General features: G+C 40.3%; 1 protein-coding gene across 1 annotated transcript in view; it reads left to right on the top strand.

Moving 5' to 3' along the window:
- The window catches only part of LOC124615560 (leukotriene A-4 hydrolase), a 123128-nt gene that overhangs the window by 12101 nt on the left and 95188 nt on the right, over positions 1-15839 (top strand). The window contains exon 3 of the mRNA XM_047143535.1: positions 4223-4362. Within this exon, the coding sequence (XP_046999491.1) occupies positions 4223-4362 (140 nt within the window). The remainder of the gene's footprint in view (positions 1-4222; positions 4363-15839) is intronic.

A 15839-nucleotide genomic window follows, 5' to 3' on the forward strand; every position in this document is an offset into this window, starting at 1 on the left:
GGCCCCGAAAGGAGACCACCACGATGGGTGCTCAGCGGAGCTGACTGGACACTTTATAGCCAGTTGGCCCAATTTGAACACTGTGCGAATGTTGAGGTGTGGGTGGATCATATTACCAAAACGGTCCACCATGCCACTGCAGCATCCATTCCACAGTCCACAGGCTACCGGCAGAGGCCACCTGTGCCTTGGTGGAGTGCCGAATGCCGCTCTGCAATCAGGACCAGGCGTGCGGCTCTGCGTCGTTTCAAGTGTCGGCCAACAGCTGAGAATCTTGCAGCCTTTCGGGTGGCGAGGACAAGATGTCGCCGCATTATTCATGAGAGCAAGAAGAGGTCATGGCTACAGTTCCTGAACACCATTAATCGTTCCACCAAAAGTTCCATTGTGTGGGAGACCATCAGGAGAATTTCTGGCAGAAGAGGGAGGTGCCCCATAGCTGCTGTAATGAATAACGGATCCGCGAGACATTGCCCAGACTATGGCAGAGTATTTTGCCACAGTTACTGCAACAACCAGTCAGGATCCAGGTTTCCAGCGCCATAGAGCCGTTGTTGAGAGATGTAGTCTGGACTTCCAGTCCACCTCTCATGAAGTTTACAACTGCCAATTTTCTATGTGGGAGCTGGATTCTGCATTGTCTGGAGCTCGTGACACATCCCCTGGTCACGACAGTATCCATTACAATATGCTATGGCACCTCACAATGCGCAACAGAGAAATCCTCCTCACACTTTTTAATTCCATTTGGCCGTCGGGTCACTTTCCTGACACGTGGCGTGAGGCAGTTTTAATCCCTTTTTTAAAACCTGGGAAAGACCGCATAAGCCCGAGTAGCTACCGTAGTGTTGCCCTCACTAGTTGCATAGGGAAGACCTTGGAGCGGATGGTCAACCGCGCCTTGTCTGGATGTTAGAATCCCGGCAACTCCTTAGTCGCTTTCAGTGTGGGTTCAGGAGGTTTCGTTCCACCTTCGATAACCTTGCCCTCCTGGAGGCGGCTATACAACAAGCTTTCCTACGCCGTTATCACCTTCTAGGTGTATTTTTCGACATCGAAAAGGCCTACGATACCACTTGGAGGAATCTCATCCTGGAGCAGCTTCACGAATGGGGTTTTCGTGGTTGTCTTCCTCTTTTTACTCAGTCTTTCCTCTCGCCACGATATTTTAGGTACTGAATTGGTGACGTCCTGTCTGATCGCTTTGCGCAGGAGAACGGTGTCCCTCAGGGTAGCGTTTTAAGTGTGACTCTCTTTGCCATCGCTATTAATAGCATTACGTCCATACTGAAAAGTACTGTCCAGTGTTCTTTGTTTGTGGATGATTTCTCTTTGTTTTGCTCTTCTTCAAGCCTTGCAATGACAACTTGTCAGTTGCAACTTACGATTAGGCGTTTGGATGACTGGGCATGGAAGAGTGGTTTTAAGTTTTCCACCGAGAAGTCTGTATGTGTTCTTTTTAACCGTTCTCGTTCGATTTTAACCTTTCCTGAGTTGAGGATGAGGGACACTATTCTTACTTTTAAAGACACGGTGAGATTTCTGGGGCTCATTTTTGACTCGAAGCTCACGTGGTTACCTCATCTTAAAGACCTGAAACGGTGGTCACTTAAGGCTTTAAGTATTTTAAAATGTCTTAGCGACAGTACATGGGGAGCTGACAGGACTTGTCTGCTCCAGTTTTACAGGGCGTTCATGCGATCTCGGCTCGATTATGGGTGCACGGTGTATGGGTCTGCGAGGCCTTCTTACTTAAGGATGTTGGACGTTGTGCACCATGAAGGGCTTCGGTTGGCCACTGGCGCATTCCGAACTAGCCCCATACCAAGCCTCTGTGCAGAGGCTGGTGAACTGCCACTTCATATGCGGTGACGGCTACTTACAGTGCGCCAGACGTATAAAACTTTGTCCACACCATACACCCCTGCATACCATACTGTTGCTCAGCCTCCTCTGGCACGATTGTTTCATAACTGGCAACGTGCGACGCAGCCCTATGGGATTCGCGCACAGGATTGCCTCGGTGCGATGTCTATGGCTGGTCTTTGTGTTTTACGTCGCGGTTGGAGCAGATCTCCACCTTGGCTCCTCCAGAGACCCAAACTTATTTTAAGAAAGATAGCACACCAGATTTTACATTCCAATCTCTGTTTTTTAACATTTTAGATGTGCATCACGGTTTCACTGTCGTTTACACTGATGGCTCCAAACGGGAGAATTTCCTTGGCTGTTCTGTAGTGTTCCCTGATCATGTTACCTGGATTCGCCTCCCCGCTGAATATACCGTTTTCGCAGCGGAGCTCCACGCGATCCCGAAGGCACTGGAGCAGATGCATCGTGTCCATGGCGATCGATTTCTTCTCTGCTCCTGCTCCGATTCTCTTAGTGCCTTACAATCACTGCAGAACCTATACCCGACTGAGGAGATGGTCCAGCTGATATATGACCAACTGTACTTGCTCCAACGGTGGGGTAAGGAGGTATCCTTCTGCTGGATGCCTGGTCATGTCGGCATATGGGGCAATGAACAGGCCGATCGGGCTGCCAAGGAGGCCTGCAGAGAGCAGGATGTGGTCCAGTGTCCTATCCCCTTGCAGTCAGTCATCGCTGCACTCCACAAGAAGAGCATGGAGTTGTGGGTGGACGAATGTCTGGCGGTGATGGCCAATGAACTGTGGTCGGTAAAGTCAACCACTCGGCCGTGGCGTTCCTCCTGCCGGTTGCTCAGGTGGGAAGAGGTGGCCCTCACACGTCTTCGGATCGGGCACTGTCCTCTCACACATAGCTTTTTATTACGGTGGGAGACTCCTCCGTTTTGTGATGCCTGTGGTGTGCGCATCTCTGTCCGGCACATTTTAACAGACTGCATTTTATACCGTGATGCAAGGGCAGAAGCACAAGTTGATGGGGATCTGCCTTGTGTTTTAGCTAATGATGAGATGTGTGTGTCTAGGGTTTTTAAGTTTTGTGATGTGTCTGGACTCTGGCCTAAACTTTTAGGCTGGAGGTTTTAGTGTATTGCAGAGTGGCTGACTCCTCCCTTTTTTCCTTGCGGTCAGCCAGCCACTTCCATCTGGTACATTGTTTTAGCTCCCTCTACCATTTTCTTCCTGCGTTGTCCATGTTTTACTGCTGATGCCCTGCTTCATCCCACACTTCGGTGTGGGTGAGCACATATTTTTCAATGATTGTTCCCCGTGTTTTATGTTCTGTTTTATATAAGTGTTCTGAGATTTTTTTTTGACACCCGTCTCACTATGTTACTGAACGGGCGCTGAAGACCTTGCTGTCGTGCGCCCAAAAAACCCCTCTACTACTACTACTACTACTACTACTATCACCAATTTATGTTGCTTCAGCCCCCGTGTCATTGATCTTCGACAGGTCTTCCATTTTTAGTGGCAGTTCCGTACCCAAAGGACAGAGGGCACCTTGCACCTCTTTACCCTTGTGCTCTTTTTTTGTCATTGCTGTTTGGAGAATGGAACCCTTCCCTGTAGCAGCTATAGGTGCTCAAAATAGCTTGTAGAGAGACCGAGATTGAACATAGGACTTTTCAGTTAGGAATCAGATATTTGGATCGCTAATATGTCCACGTAAAAGCCATTACAAGAGCTAAATAAAAGATGACACTTACAAATATAAAAAATTATCAGTTTTGTGTGTGGGAAGCATCTTATTTAGTTTTGCACTTTCTGATTATGCACTTCTATATCTACATAGCTGTTGTTTTTGACAATCTCCATTAAAATCATTTTTTCTCAGTTAAATCTTTGACCAATTGCAAAACGAGATACAATGGCATACCTGAGAAGACACAGTCAAGCTTCTCAAATCGTACAAAGTCAGGAATCTCTGAATTGTAAAAATACTTATAAAAATGACTACATTTAGAATGACGTGCATTTATAATGGGTTTTCAGAACATCACATCATGAAACTTTTTTATGTGGATATTTAGAGATTTGGTAATCGGAGTAAATCTTTCTTACAGGTAGTAGAAGTAGTGTGATATTTGGTTGCTTCTTCCTTTAGTCCTGTAGCAATAATTGGTAATTGCTTTGTCAACTAAAACCTACTTGGGAAGAAAAAAAAAGTGGAATAAATGTATTTACTGTTGTTCTTATACAATCATTACACAAAAAGCATTAAAGTATTCAATTCTACCGAATGATATCCATATATTGTCAACTGAGACAAAAATTGTAATTTCTTGTTTCAGGTTCTTGACACAAGAGAACTTAAAATAAAGGACATATCAGATAAGGATACTGGTACTAAGCTCGACTACACCATTGACAAAGATGACCCTGTGTTTGGATCCAAGTTGACAGTAAAATTACCTTCAAGACTTGGCAAAAAGTAATTGGATTGTATTTTATTTTTATTTATAAACTTGGTTATGGGGGAACTGCTTAATTGGTGTGAGTGAGGTCACTGATTTTGATCCTTATTTTAACTTTGTGAGCTATTGAGGAAAGTATATCTAACAAGTTGTGCATTTGGCTATCGTACAAGCAGTAAGAATAACTATATTTACTGTTCTTATACAATCGTTACACCAAAAGCATTAAAATTATTGATAATACTGAATGATATTCATGTATTGTCGACTGAGACAAAAACTTTTCATTGTAGTTTCAACAGTATGAGTAAAGGGGAAAAAAGTAGGAGCCGTTATTTTTGCAGTGCTATCTCATAAGTAACTTATACCTTCCTCTCTGTTCTGTAAATCACTACTGAACGTGCATAATATGAGGTTAAATACTGTACCACCATTTTTACTGATGGTTCCAAATGTTGCATTCAAAAAGCATATACAATTGCTGTTAACTCACTTTGTATTTTCAATCATCCTTGATAATGAAAAAGGCAGCCAGGTTCCAGCTGCCACATATGATGCACCAGCAAAGTAGCAAGTTAATATTTCTATGATTCTTTTCTTTGTGTAATTGTGAAATTTCTTGTGTGTTTTTGTATTTACATGGTGTAACCTCACATTTTAGTAACTGTAAAGTGTAGATTCACACAGTTTCTAGTACAGTTGTCATTTGTTTGTCTTGAATGGTCAATGACTGTTTATCTCAACCTAGTCAGGCCCCAGCTGCTGCCTTTGGGACAGCATCGGAACAAGTTACGTATTTACATTTGTTTGCATTTTTCTTAGTTTGGTTCTTAAATTTCTTATGTGTTTTTGTATGTAAAAGTAACTGTAAATTGTAGAGTCACACAGCCTGTAGTGCAGTTGTTATTTGTTTGCCTCAGGCTAATCAGTTTCCAGCTGCTACCTGCAACATACCAGCAGAGCAGCAAGTTACATACTTAGCTTTCCTGTGTCCTGTGGTTCGGGGGCTTCATCACTGCACTGACGCAGCATGGAGGCATCATCAGAGCGAAAAGTAGTATTTGGAGCATGTCAAGAATGTGGGGGAATACTGTTATTGCTAAGGGCACCCCAAGAGAATAATTAAAATGTCAGTATTATGCAGGTTTTTAAAAGGGAACTTTTGAACTGTTACATACAAGTTGCCGTTCATCTTCCAAAATATTAAATAATACACCATATTCCCAGATCTAGCCCTCCCTCGCCCATACAAAATATTGCGTGGGTGCCCTTGTTTCTTTTCCACTATGTATGTATCATCATCCGTTCATCATAAGAATAAACCTGATGTAAACATTGCACTATGTGTTCTTCCAAGTTTGCTGGAAACTCATTGGATTTCCGTTTCACGTGGGGCTGCAGCCAAGCTGTCTCGAATACTGTCAAGTACAATAATAAGGATACGTTTTGTGCTGTGCATTACACTCACATTGTCTTAACGATATTACAGGGCAACAGCCTTACCGGCACATTTAACTTGCACAGCACTGGCCGGTCAGCTGGTATAGCTAGCCTGCAGTGACATGACCAGCTGCAGTTCACACGTAAAAAGAGACGAGCAGAGGAGCAATACAGATTCGAATGTCATTTAATTTTTAAGCAGAATGAAATAATATACTGCAAATCTCCCACAATGTGCTCTTTTGACGACTAAGCGAAAATCGCAACACGTTATCATTTTTAGCTTACGTACTGTTGTAATTAAAAACAAGAATGATGAAAATTCCTGACTGAACCACAAGGTAATTTTTTTGCGTAAGCTGTGTGTTACATAAGAGAGTATTGAGGGATTTCTCCATATAGTTAAATATTGATGCCGCTGAAGGTATTACTTACAGTCAGTCGTCTGGTAATCTCTTAGCTCCTTCCTTATTCGAATCTGAGAAATACATTTCAGTTCTGGAAGTGTCTCCTGCTACATTGATAATGAACCTGCCAACAACAGAATCTACGAAGCCAACCAGGCGCAGCATTTTCTCTTTTTTTATGACGAGCTGTTCTAAATCCTGCCAGTGATGTACGAAAAAGCTGCATATGTTAGTTCCAGTACATCTGGCAGCTTAACAGTCTTTGTTGCTTTTCGGGCCAAATCCCGCAGCTTGGCTTCAAATCAGTTCTGTTGGGTTCACACTGTAATGGTACAGTAGAAAATGTAAAAATGCAGCATTTGTATGACGTGCTCGACGCTGTGAAAACAATTTTTTTGATGTTTCTACTATACTTATCTACCTCTGTGGTATAAAACGATGGACATAGTCCAAATATAGAGGATTTAGTTTTTCATTTTTACCTTCAAAATTAAATTGTTATGATTTCTTAATTTAAACAACTTTTATAAACAGCCTTTCATAAAACATCGATAATTAAGAATTTGTATTTGGAATGGAAACAGGAATTTAGAGTCCAATATGTAATTAGAAACAAAAAGACATGAACTATTCATAAAAAATGAGGTTTGTAATTATGAGATGTAGGTATTTCAAATTGAATGAGAAAAAAATGCTATTGGGGAGATATGAACCAATGCATGAATGCATGCATGTGATTCACATTCCATTATGATATCGACTGTACTATTTGTTTAACGAATGTTTGTATCTTAACTGCATCATATATAACAGTGGAAAACTTCAAAGCCTGTTATCTCCATAAATTTATGAGAAACATTAAGAACAGCCTGTTTCTCGACACTTTTTAACCATATTCCACATGCGTGTATCACTATGAAGCAGAAAGCGGCCTCAGCTATTTTCATACTGCACATTAACAGCGCGACAATCAGAACACAACGCTACAGAGGCTGTGGCTGTCCATGATTTTTGATATAAAAACTGCTTAGCTAAAGTGTGATTAAGAAAAATGTTGATGACTGTTAATATGTTTGAATATCTTAAAGTTTCATTTAACATAACTTAGTAATAAGGTATCTAATATGTAAGTAGGAGCTACTTCCAAGACCGTAACATCACCAGTGTATGTGTGCTACGGCTTTTGACCAATCATCGCATTTGTGTTTGTTTATATCAGGTTTATTCTTATGATGAATGGATTATAATTGAGCTTGCAGGTAGCATTTGCAGCAAACACAGTTTTGTTTGATGGTCATATTTAAGAATGTCATTAAAAATACAGGAAGACATGCATATTGTCAGTGCTTGGAGCAGTAACTGAATGTATTGCAATGAACGTAAGTAGCCAGTAGAAACTGATACCATCTGATTACACCATCAGGTATCAGTCACTGCCGGCTGGGGTGGCCGAGCGGTATTAGGCGCTACAGTCAGGAACCGCGCGACCGCTATGGTCGCAGGTTCGAATCCTGCCTCGGGCATGGATGTGTGTGATGTCCTTAGGTTAATTAGGTTTAAGTAGTTCCAAGTTCTAGGAGACTGATGACCTCAGAAGTTAAGTCCCATAGTGCTCAGAGCCATTTGAACAATTTTTTTGAACAGTCACTGAAATCGATCATAACTATCAGATATCTAGCAACATCAGTTCATATCAATGTACAGTGGAATAACAACATAATTCTAGCTGTGGGAAAGATAGCTGCCAGATTGAAATTTATTGAAAGAATGTGATGGTAGTGTACTTGCCCAAGAAAGAGTTCAATTACAAAATCCTTGTCATACCAGTCCTTGAGTGATGTTCATTTTGGACCTTTATGAAATTTGATTGAGAGAAGAAGTAGAAAAGATATGGAGAATTGCTGTGTAATTCATTAGATAAAAATGCAGTGATGTCATATCTCAAAGAGAAAAATTCAGCTCTAGGCAGGATCATGAACAGGAACTATGGCTTAAGTTTAAAAGAATGATTGACTATATAGTGGATAGATATGCACCTAGTAGAACAGAACACTATAGGAGAGGTCCTCCACATTGGAAAGCCTGTGTAAAGAAACTTCGTAAGAAATAATAATAATAATAATAATAATAATAATGTTTATTTGTCTATGTTAACTTTACAGTCTTGGACATCATCATTTTTTGTACAATTATTTCAATATCATGTCATTTCAAAAATGAATATATACATCAAGTAGCACATTGTATATCATTCCATGCAATAATGTTATAAACACATTAGCACATTATATATCACTCCATACATATAATGATTATATACATCAGTTAGCCAATTATAACAATACCACCACTAATATACTGCAGTATGTAAAAGAATAAACTAACAGTACTGCAGTTCAGAATTCTTTTAATGAGTATAAACATCTTTCTATTAACAAATTTTTAAACTTGCCCTTGAAAAGACTGCCTTGGAGTTGCTTTATATTTTTTGGCAACTTATTATAGAATTGTCTCCCAGTTACATATGGACTGTGGTCTGTAGCTTTCTTGTTAGTCCGTATCCTACGATAGTCACTTTTGGCTTGAGTATTGTAATTATGGGTGTCACTGTTCTTTACATTATTTTCCTCGTTCTCTTTTACAAACATTATGGTCTTAAATACATACAATGAGTAAACAGTAAGTAATTTATAATTTTTGAAATAGTCCCTACAGGACTGGCATTTGCTTATATTAGCAATTATCCTAATTGTTCTCTTTTGAAGCCCGAAAATGCGATCCATATAGACAGTGGGTGCCCCACCCCAGACCTCGATCCCATATTGCAGATGTGAGTGTATTAACCCATAATACACTTGTTTAAGGACAAGGGGAGCTACTATATTTGCAAGATCTTGTAGTAGGTAAACATTACTAGAAACCTTTTTACAGGTGGAGCTGATATGCTCTTTCCAAGTGAGATGTTCATCAATCAATATGCCTAAAAACATATGTTTGTCAGATGTTTCAACTGTAGGAAGTGATGAAGTATGAGTATTATTAAAATGTAGCAAGAACTTTATTACTACAGTCTTGTTCTTATTCAGTGTTAGCTTATTCACTTGGTTCAAATGGCTCTGAGCACTATGGGACTCAACTGCTGTGGTCATAAGTCCCCTAGAACTTAGAACTACTTAAACCTAACTAACCTAAGGACATCACACACATCCATGCCCGAGGCAGGATTAGAACCTGCGACTGTAGCGGTCATGCGGTTCCAGACTGTAGCGCCTTTAACCGCTCGGCCACTCCGGCCGGCGCTTATTCACTGTTAGATATTATGTGATCATTTCAAAGTTCTCTTTGTTACTTTGGAATGCTGCTCCCTCTGTACAGCCCAGCTAATAAAAGATGTATCATCAGCATAGTTCACTAGTTTGGAGTTTTGTGGCTGTGTTATATCATTAATATATACTATAAACAAGAATGGTCCAAGTATACTTCCTTGGGGAACTCCACAATTGAGAGTTGTGTAAGCTGACTTTACTGTTTGGATTTTACTTTCATTCTTATAATTAAATTTTGTGCACTGTCTTCTATCACGGAGATACGAGCTTAGTAATTTTAGAGCTACTCCTCTTACCCCGTAATTTTCTAACTTGGATAACAGTACTGCATGATTCACAGAACCGAATACTTTAGACAGAGCTAGGAAAGTCCCTATAACTTTGTTTCCTTCATCCAGCCTGTTCAGGAGTTCTAGGAAAAAAGTTGCTAATGCTGTTATTGTAGATAGTCCTTTTCGAACCGCATGTTGTGTTTTATTCAATAGTTTGTATTTACAGAAGAAGGATTCCATTTGATCTAGAATTATTCTTTCAAGCAGCTTGCCAAGTGTTGAAGTCAAAGAGATTGGCCAGTAGTTATTTATGTCTGTGATAGCCCCCTTTTTATACACTGGTAGTATCTCAGTGATTTTTAAAAGCTCTGGAAAGGTCCCATGGCCAATTGAACTGTTAATTAGATGTGTTATTGGTTTTATTAACTCGTTTTTGCATTCTTTAAGTAGTGTGGAAGATATGTCATCCCAGCCACTAGATGATTTTACTTCAAGTTTTGAGATTATATTCATGACCTCAAACTCTGTTACACTCCTTAGGAAAAATGAATTACTCATTTTAACTGTGTTTATTTTCAGGGCTGATTCATCTTTTTCTTCTCTGCATGCCTTACTAAAATGTTTAATGAAGGCCTCACATACAGACTTTGGTTCATTCAACAGTATTCCATTTTCTTCTAATGCAATGTTGCTGCAGCCTGGTTTTTCTATATGTTCACATTCTTTGTTTACAATATGCCAGGCTGTTTTGCTAATGTTACTAGTTTTTCTTATCTGTTGGGCATAATGAAGTGCTTTTAGTCTCTTCAGGGATTGACTATTGCACAATAAGTAGAAAACGAAGCCTAAGCTACATTTTCCAATGTTCCTTTAGGTGTACTGTACCAATTTAACTCTCACATCACTCCAAAGATGAATGGTACTGTCAGTGGTATTGAGAAACAGCAGAAATCACTAAACTTGTACATAGATCAAGGGCCTAAAGGGATCCATATCAGACTGAAAATACAATTTTCATCTGATTTAGCAATCACCTCTCCACATCTCCTCCTTTAGCCAAAATATGCTCTAAACTCTTAAAACAAAACAAAAAAAAAAAAAAAAAAAAAAAAAATGCTCAGTGCTTGGAAGAGAGCACAGTGAACCATAAAACTATCTACCAGTATCACTGACATCCATCTGTTGTATTACTGTAGAAAATATTCTGCGCTGAAACGTAATGATTAATCTCTACCGTAACGGTTTCCTCCATGTTAACAAGTATTGATTCTAAATACATCAGTCATGCAACACCCAACATGTGCTTTTCTCACATGACAGCCTGAACGTGATGGATCAAGGCAATCAAGTAGCTGCAATATTTCTTGACTTGTGAAAAACATTTGACTCAATACCTCAGCAATGCTTTTAAAGGAAAGTACAATCTTATGAGGTATGATTTGAAATTTATGGATGGAGAGTCGTTGACAGAAGTCGAAGTAACTTTAGGTGGTCAGCAGGAAAGTGTGTTGGGATCCTTGCAGTTCTACATTTACACTGTGGGTGTCACCATATGGTGAATGACAGGGTGTACCTTGTACCTCTGCTAGTCATTCCCTTTACTGTTGTATTCACAAATGGAACAAGAGAAAAGCATTTGCCTGTGTTATTCTGCATGAGCCATGATTTTTCGTATCTTTTCTTCATGGTCCTTACATGAGATATATGTCGGTGTCAGGAGAATCGTTATGCCGTCTATCATAAATACTGGTTCTCAAAACTCCAGAGATTCCCATTTGACTGCATGGAGGATTTCCATAATACTAGCATGTTGATCAAACCTACCACTAACAAATCTGGCAGTGTGCCTCTGAATTGCTTCAATGTCTTCGTTTAATCTTGTCGGGTTGAGATCCCAAACACTCGAGCGGTACTCAAGGATGCATGCCACAAGTGATCTGTAACCACTCTCCTGTATAGCTGAGGTACACTTTCCTAGAACCTCCCAGTAAGCCGAAGTAAACCATTTATCTTCCTTATGACTGACATTACGTGCTTTTTCCATTTCATGTCGCTTTGTAACTTTATACGTAGATTTTTAATCAACATGATTCTGTCACACAGCATACCACTCACACTAATTCGAACATTACAGGATGTTTTTGTCACTAATCTGAATTAACTTACATTTTCCTATGTTTAGAGCAAGCTACCATTCATCACACCAAATAGAAATTCAGTCAAGTCTTCCTGTATTCTTCTACGGTCACTCAGCCACTGTTCATAGTGTACATTAATGACCTGGCAGACAATGTTAAAAGAAATACCAGAACTTTTGCAGCTGAAGCAGTTGTCTATAATGAAGTACTGTATTAGCTGAAGAAAGCTGCGCACATATCCAGTCAGATCTTGATAAGTTTTCAAAGTGGAGCAAATATTGATGATTTGTTTGAAATATTCTGCGATGTAAAACTATATGCTCTTCCAGAACACAAAGTTATAGATAGATTGCTCCACACCACATAGATGTTGAGTGATACACAGGCACATTTGAAAGAAGACTGTTGAAAATGTGTCAGCTTTTGGCAAAAGTTCTTCATTATATGAAGCGCTCACGCGCGCGCGCGCACACACACACACACACACACACACACACACACACACACACACACACACAGAGATTTGCACATATACATGGTCACTGTTGTCCCCAGGCACTTTTGTGCTGCTGCAGTGAGTAGCAATCTCAGTTGGAGTGGGTAATGGGAGGCACAGGAGGGGTCTGGAGAAGGGAGAGAGAGGTATAGCAGGGAAAAGGGTTGGGGGAAAGTGCTGTAACACTGTCTGTAGGAGTGTGCAGGTTAGAAGAGAAGGGGGAAGGACCGTGCAAGTGATCTGGGGGTACAGAAGGTGTGTGTGAGGCTGGTGTGAGAGTTGGAAAGGGGATAGAGGCATGTGGGAGAACTAGCAGAGGTCAAGGCCAAGGGGGTTACAGGAACAATAAATATGTTGGAACAACCTTCTGTTCCTCCACTACCAACTCCAGTTGAGATTGCTTCTCAACACAGTACTGGAGACAACACTGTGTGTGTGTGTGTGTGTGGGGGGGGGGGGGGTTTGAAGGGTTTTGTCTGAAAGGTGACATTTTCCAACAGTCTTCTTTTAAATATGCCTGTTTGTTGCCCAGTGCCTCCCCTATGTGATGAGTTGTAATCCATCCTAATTCATATAGTTATTCCATTCCAAATGTTCCATTGTGTGAAAGTGTAGTATTCTGTGACTACAGTATCAGTGTGTCATAACTGGAATCAGTCAATTCATACAAGTACAAGGGTGCAACAGTTTGTGGCAATACAGAAGAAAATGATTACATTGGCTCAGTTGTAGGTAATGTAGGTGGTAGACTGTGGTTTGTTGCTAATACTGGGAAAATGAAGTCAGTCTGCAAAGAAGATCGCATACAAAACACTTGTGTGATGCATCCTAGAATATTGTTCAAGTGTGTGAGGCCCTTAATAAATAGGACTAACAGGGGATATTAAACTTATACAAAAAAAGTTAGAACCAAGAGTCACTAAGTGCCTTTTGACACACATGATATCTGAACTGAAATAATCAATTTTTGAAAATATAATGTAATTGGTTAGGTAAAAAAATCAACTCACCAAGTGGTGACATGAGAACACACACATAAAATGTATTACATATGCAATACCTTCTATATATGTGTTCTTCCACCACTACTTGGTGAGTAGAGTTTTTACCAATCCAATTACATTATGATGTCTGAATTGGCAGACACTTGAAAACAGAAGAGAAATATTACGTGAAAGGCTACTTACTAAGTTTGAAGGAACCTAGGAATATACTAAGCCTACTATGTATCACTCCCATGAAGATTATGTACGCAAGATTAGACTAATAACACTGTGTACAGAGGTATTTAAGTAATCATTCTTCCTGCACACAGTACACTAATAGAATGGGAAGAAATCCTAAAATATGATACAATGGGAAGTACCCTTGGCCATGTACTTCAAAGTGGTTTGCAGAGTGTGGATACTGTAATACTTTGCAGTCTGACACTCAGGACAAAAGGATTTCATTTAAGCATCTCCCTGTTATTGTGACTTTACCAAAAACTACAGAAGATGGACAGGCATGCTTTGCAAGTTGTTTTGATTAACTCAGAAAGGGGTGTCCCATTTAAAGTATGACAGATGTCTGAGGGACACCACTGAGATCTGAGGACCTGAGACACTTGAGAGAGGGGCTTCCAGACCTTCTCACAAACAGGCCTGGTGGTAAGCCTCAGCCATCTTAGGCCTCAGCAATAAAGAGAAAAGCGCGGAGACATTCTTAGCAGTTTTCTCAAGAAAATCTGGCCTGTAAGTCACTCGGGAAATGGCCACAAACAGTGGCTGGCACCACAGCAAGCGATGGTGTGAGAATGCTGCCTGCATTCCTGTAATCCCTATTAGCCACCAGCCAGCGACTTTTTGAAGCAAGATCAGAAAAATTGGCACCCTGTGACCAAAACCGACAGGGAGGGACTACCCTGTGCCAATCATTCATTGGGTGACATTGCAACCTGAGATCACCAGTAACAAGACAATATGACAGGAAATTCAGCACCCTGAAAGACAAAAGTGGCAGAAGAGGATCAGAACTGCCAAGTATGGGCAGTCGGGATGATTCTTAGTTCCAGCTAACTCATTTAAGCTTTCATCCTGAGTTCATTCTGATTCTGGTTATTCTGAGTTCACACAGAAATTTTCAATCATTGTGAGTTGTTTTTGAGTCTTCATTGAGAGATGATTTAAGCCTATATTCTGAGTTCGTTTTGCTTCTGGTCATACCAAGTTCACTTGGAGCTTTTTGGATATGATTCTGAGTTCATGTTGAATTCTTTTGGATTATTCTATGATGATTTTGAGAGTCACTCTGGAGATCCTTTCAAGGGATTTTCTTGCTAAGTCATTTACATGCTGTTTTGCACAGAGCATTGTGGTTTTGTGTTCTGAAGGCATGCCAACCTATTTTCTGCTCAGTTTTCAGACTTAGAATCTGATCCCTACATTCATCCTGACATCTGTTGTCACTTTGTCATATCTTCTGTTACCATTTCATGTTGGGTAGTCTTTCTTATGGTCCAATGTTTGAATCTTTAAGCATCTGAGTGTGTTCTTGTCACCTGACCTTTACTTCCAAATATAACATTCTGCCTCAGCTTTCTAATCACTGCAGGCAATAGATGCCCCATGTGCACTGGGACCCAGTGAATGGCCACTCTGGCAAGAACAATAGAGCTGCATTGGATTTACATAGAGAGTTCTTAGGCAGGAAGTGAGGGAAATCAGTGAAGTTGCTCTGAATGTCACCCTCAATGCTACAGATGTGGACATGACAGCTGCAGACTGTCAATCAGAAGTCACACAATGTCATGCCGCCTCACCTGGAGACTGCCATGTTACTCTGATATCACACTAGTCACCCACACTTATTTGCTGGTGATTCCATTATGTGGTGAGATGAAGTGGTTAATCCCCACCCTACATGCCCAATTATCGAATCATATCTGTGCCCAGTCAAATTAACACTGAGAACTTTGCTTGATGATTTGTGTATAATTATAATAAATCTAATTTTTCTTTGCTTTATAAATTTGAATTTATTACATTTTGGCACCCATATGAAGTCATGCGATCCCATTTCCATGGAAATTACGTTCTGTTTTTGCCGTTGTTGGCGCCTAAAGTGGACACCAAAAATGTGGTAAAATGCTTGGCAATTGGGATATGACATGCATATGGGATGGAATGGAATGAAATGCAAATGCAAATTAATGAAAACAGGGAAATGTTTCTATGTTGTTCTTCTTCCTCCATTCTTTTCCCTTTGGATGCAGAATTTCCTGTCATGTTGTCTTTTCATTGGCAGGCTCAATTTGCCAGGTGACCTGAATCATTGACTTGGAGTAACTCTCTTCGGTCAGTCTAGTTTACAGGGTGCTAACTTCTTTGATCTTGCTTTGAAAAATCCCTGGATACACATATATGCAAAAAATTGA

Source organism: Schistocerca americana, chromosome 5, assembly GCF_021461395.2.
Source record: "Schistocerca americana isolate TAMUIC-IGC-003095 chromosome 5, iqSchAmer2.1, whole genome shotgun sequence".
Taxonomy (NCBI): domain Eukaryota; kingdom Metazoa; phylum Arthropoda; class Insecta; order Orthoptera; family Acrididae; genus Schistocerca; species Schistocerca americana.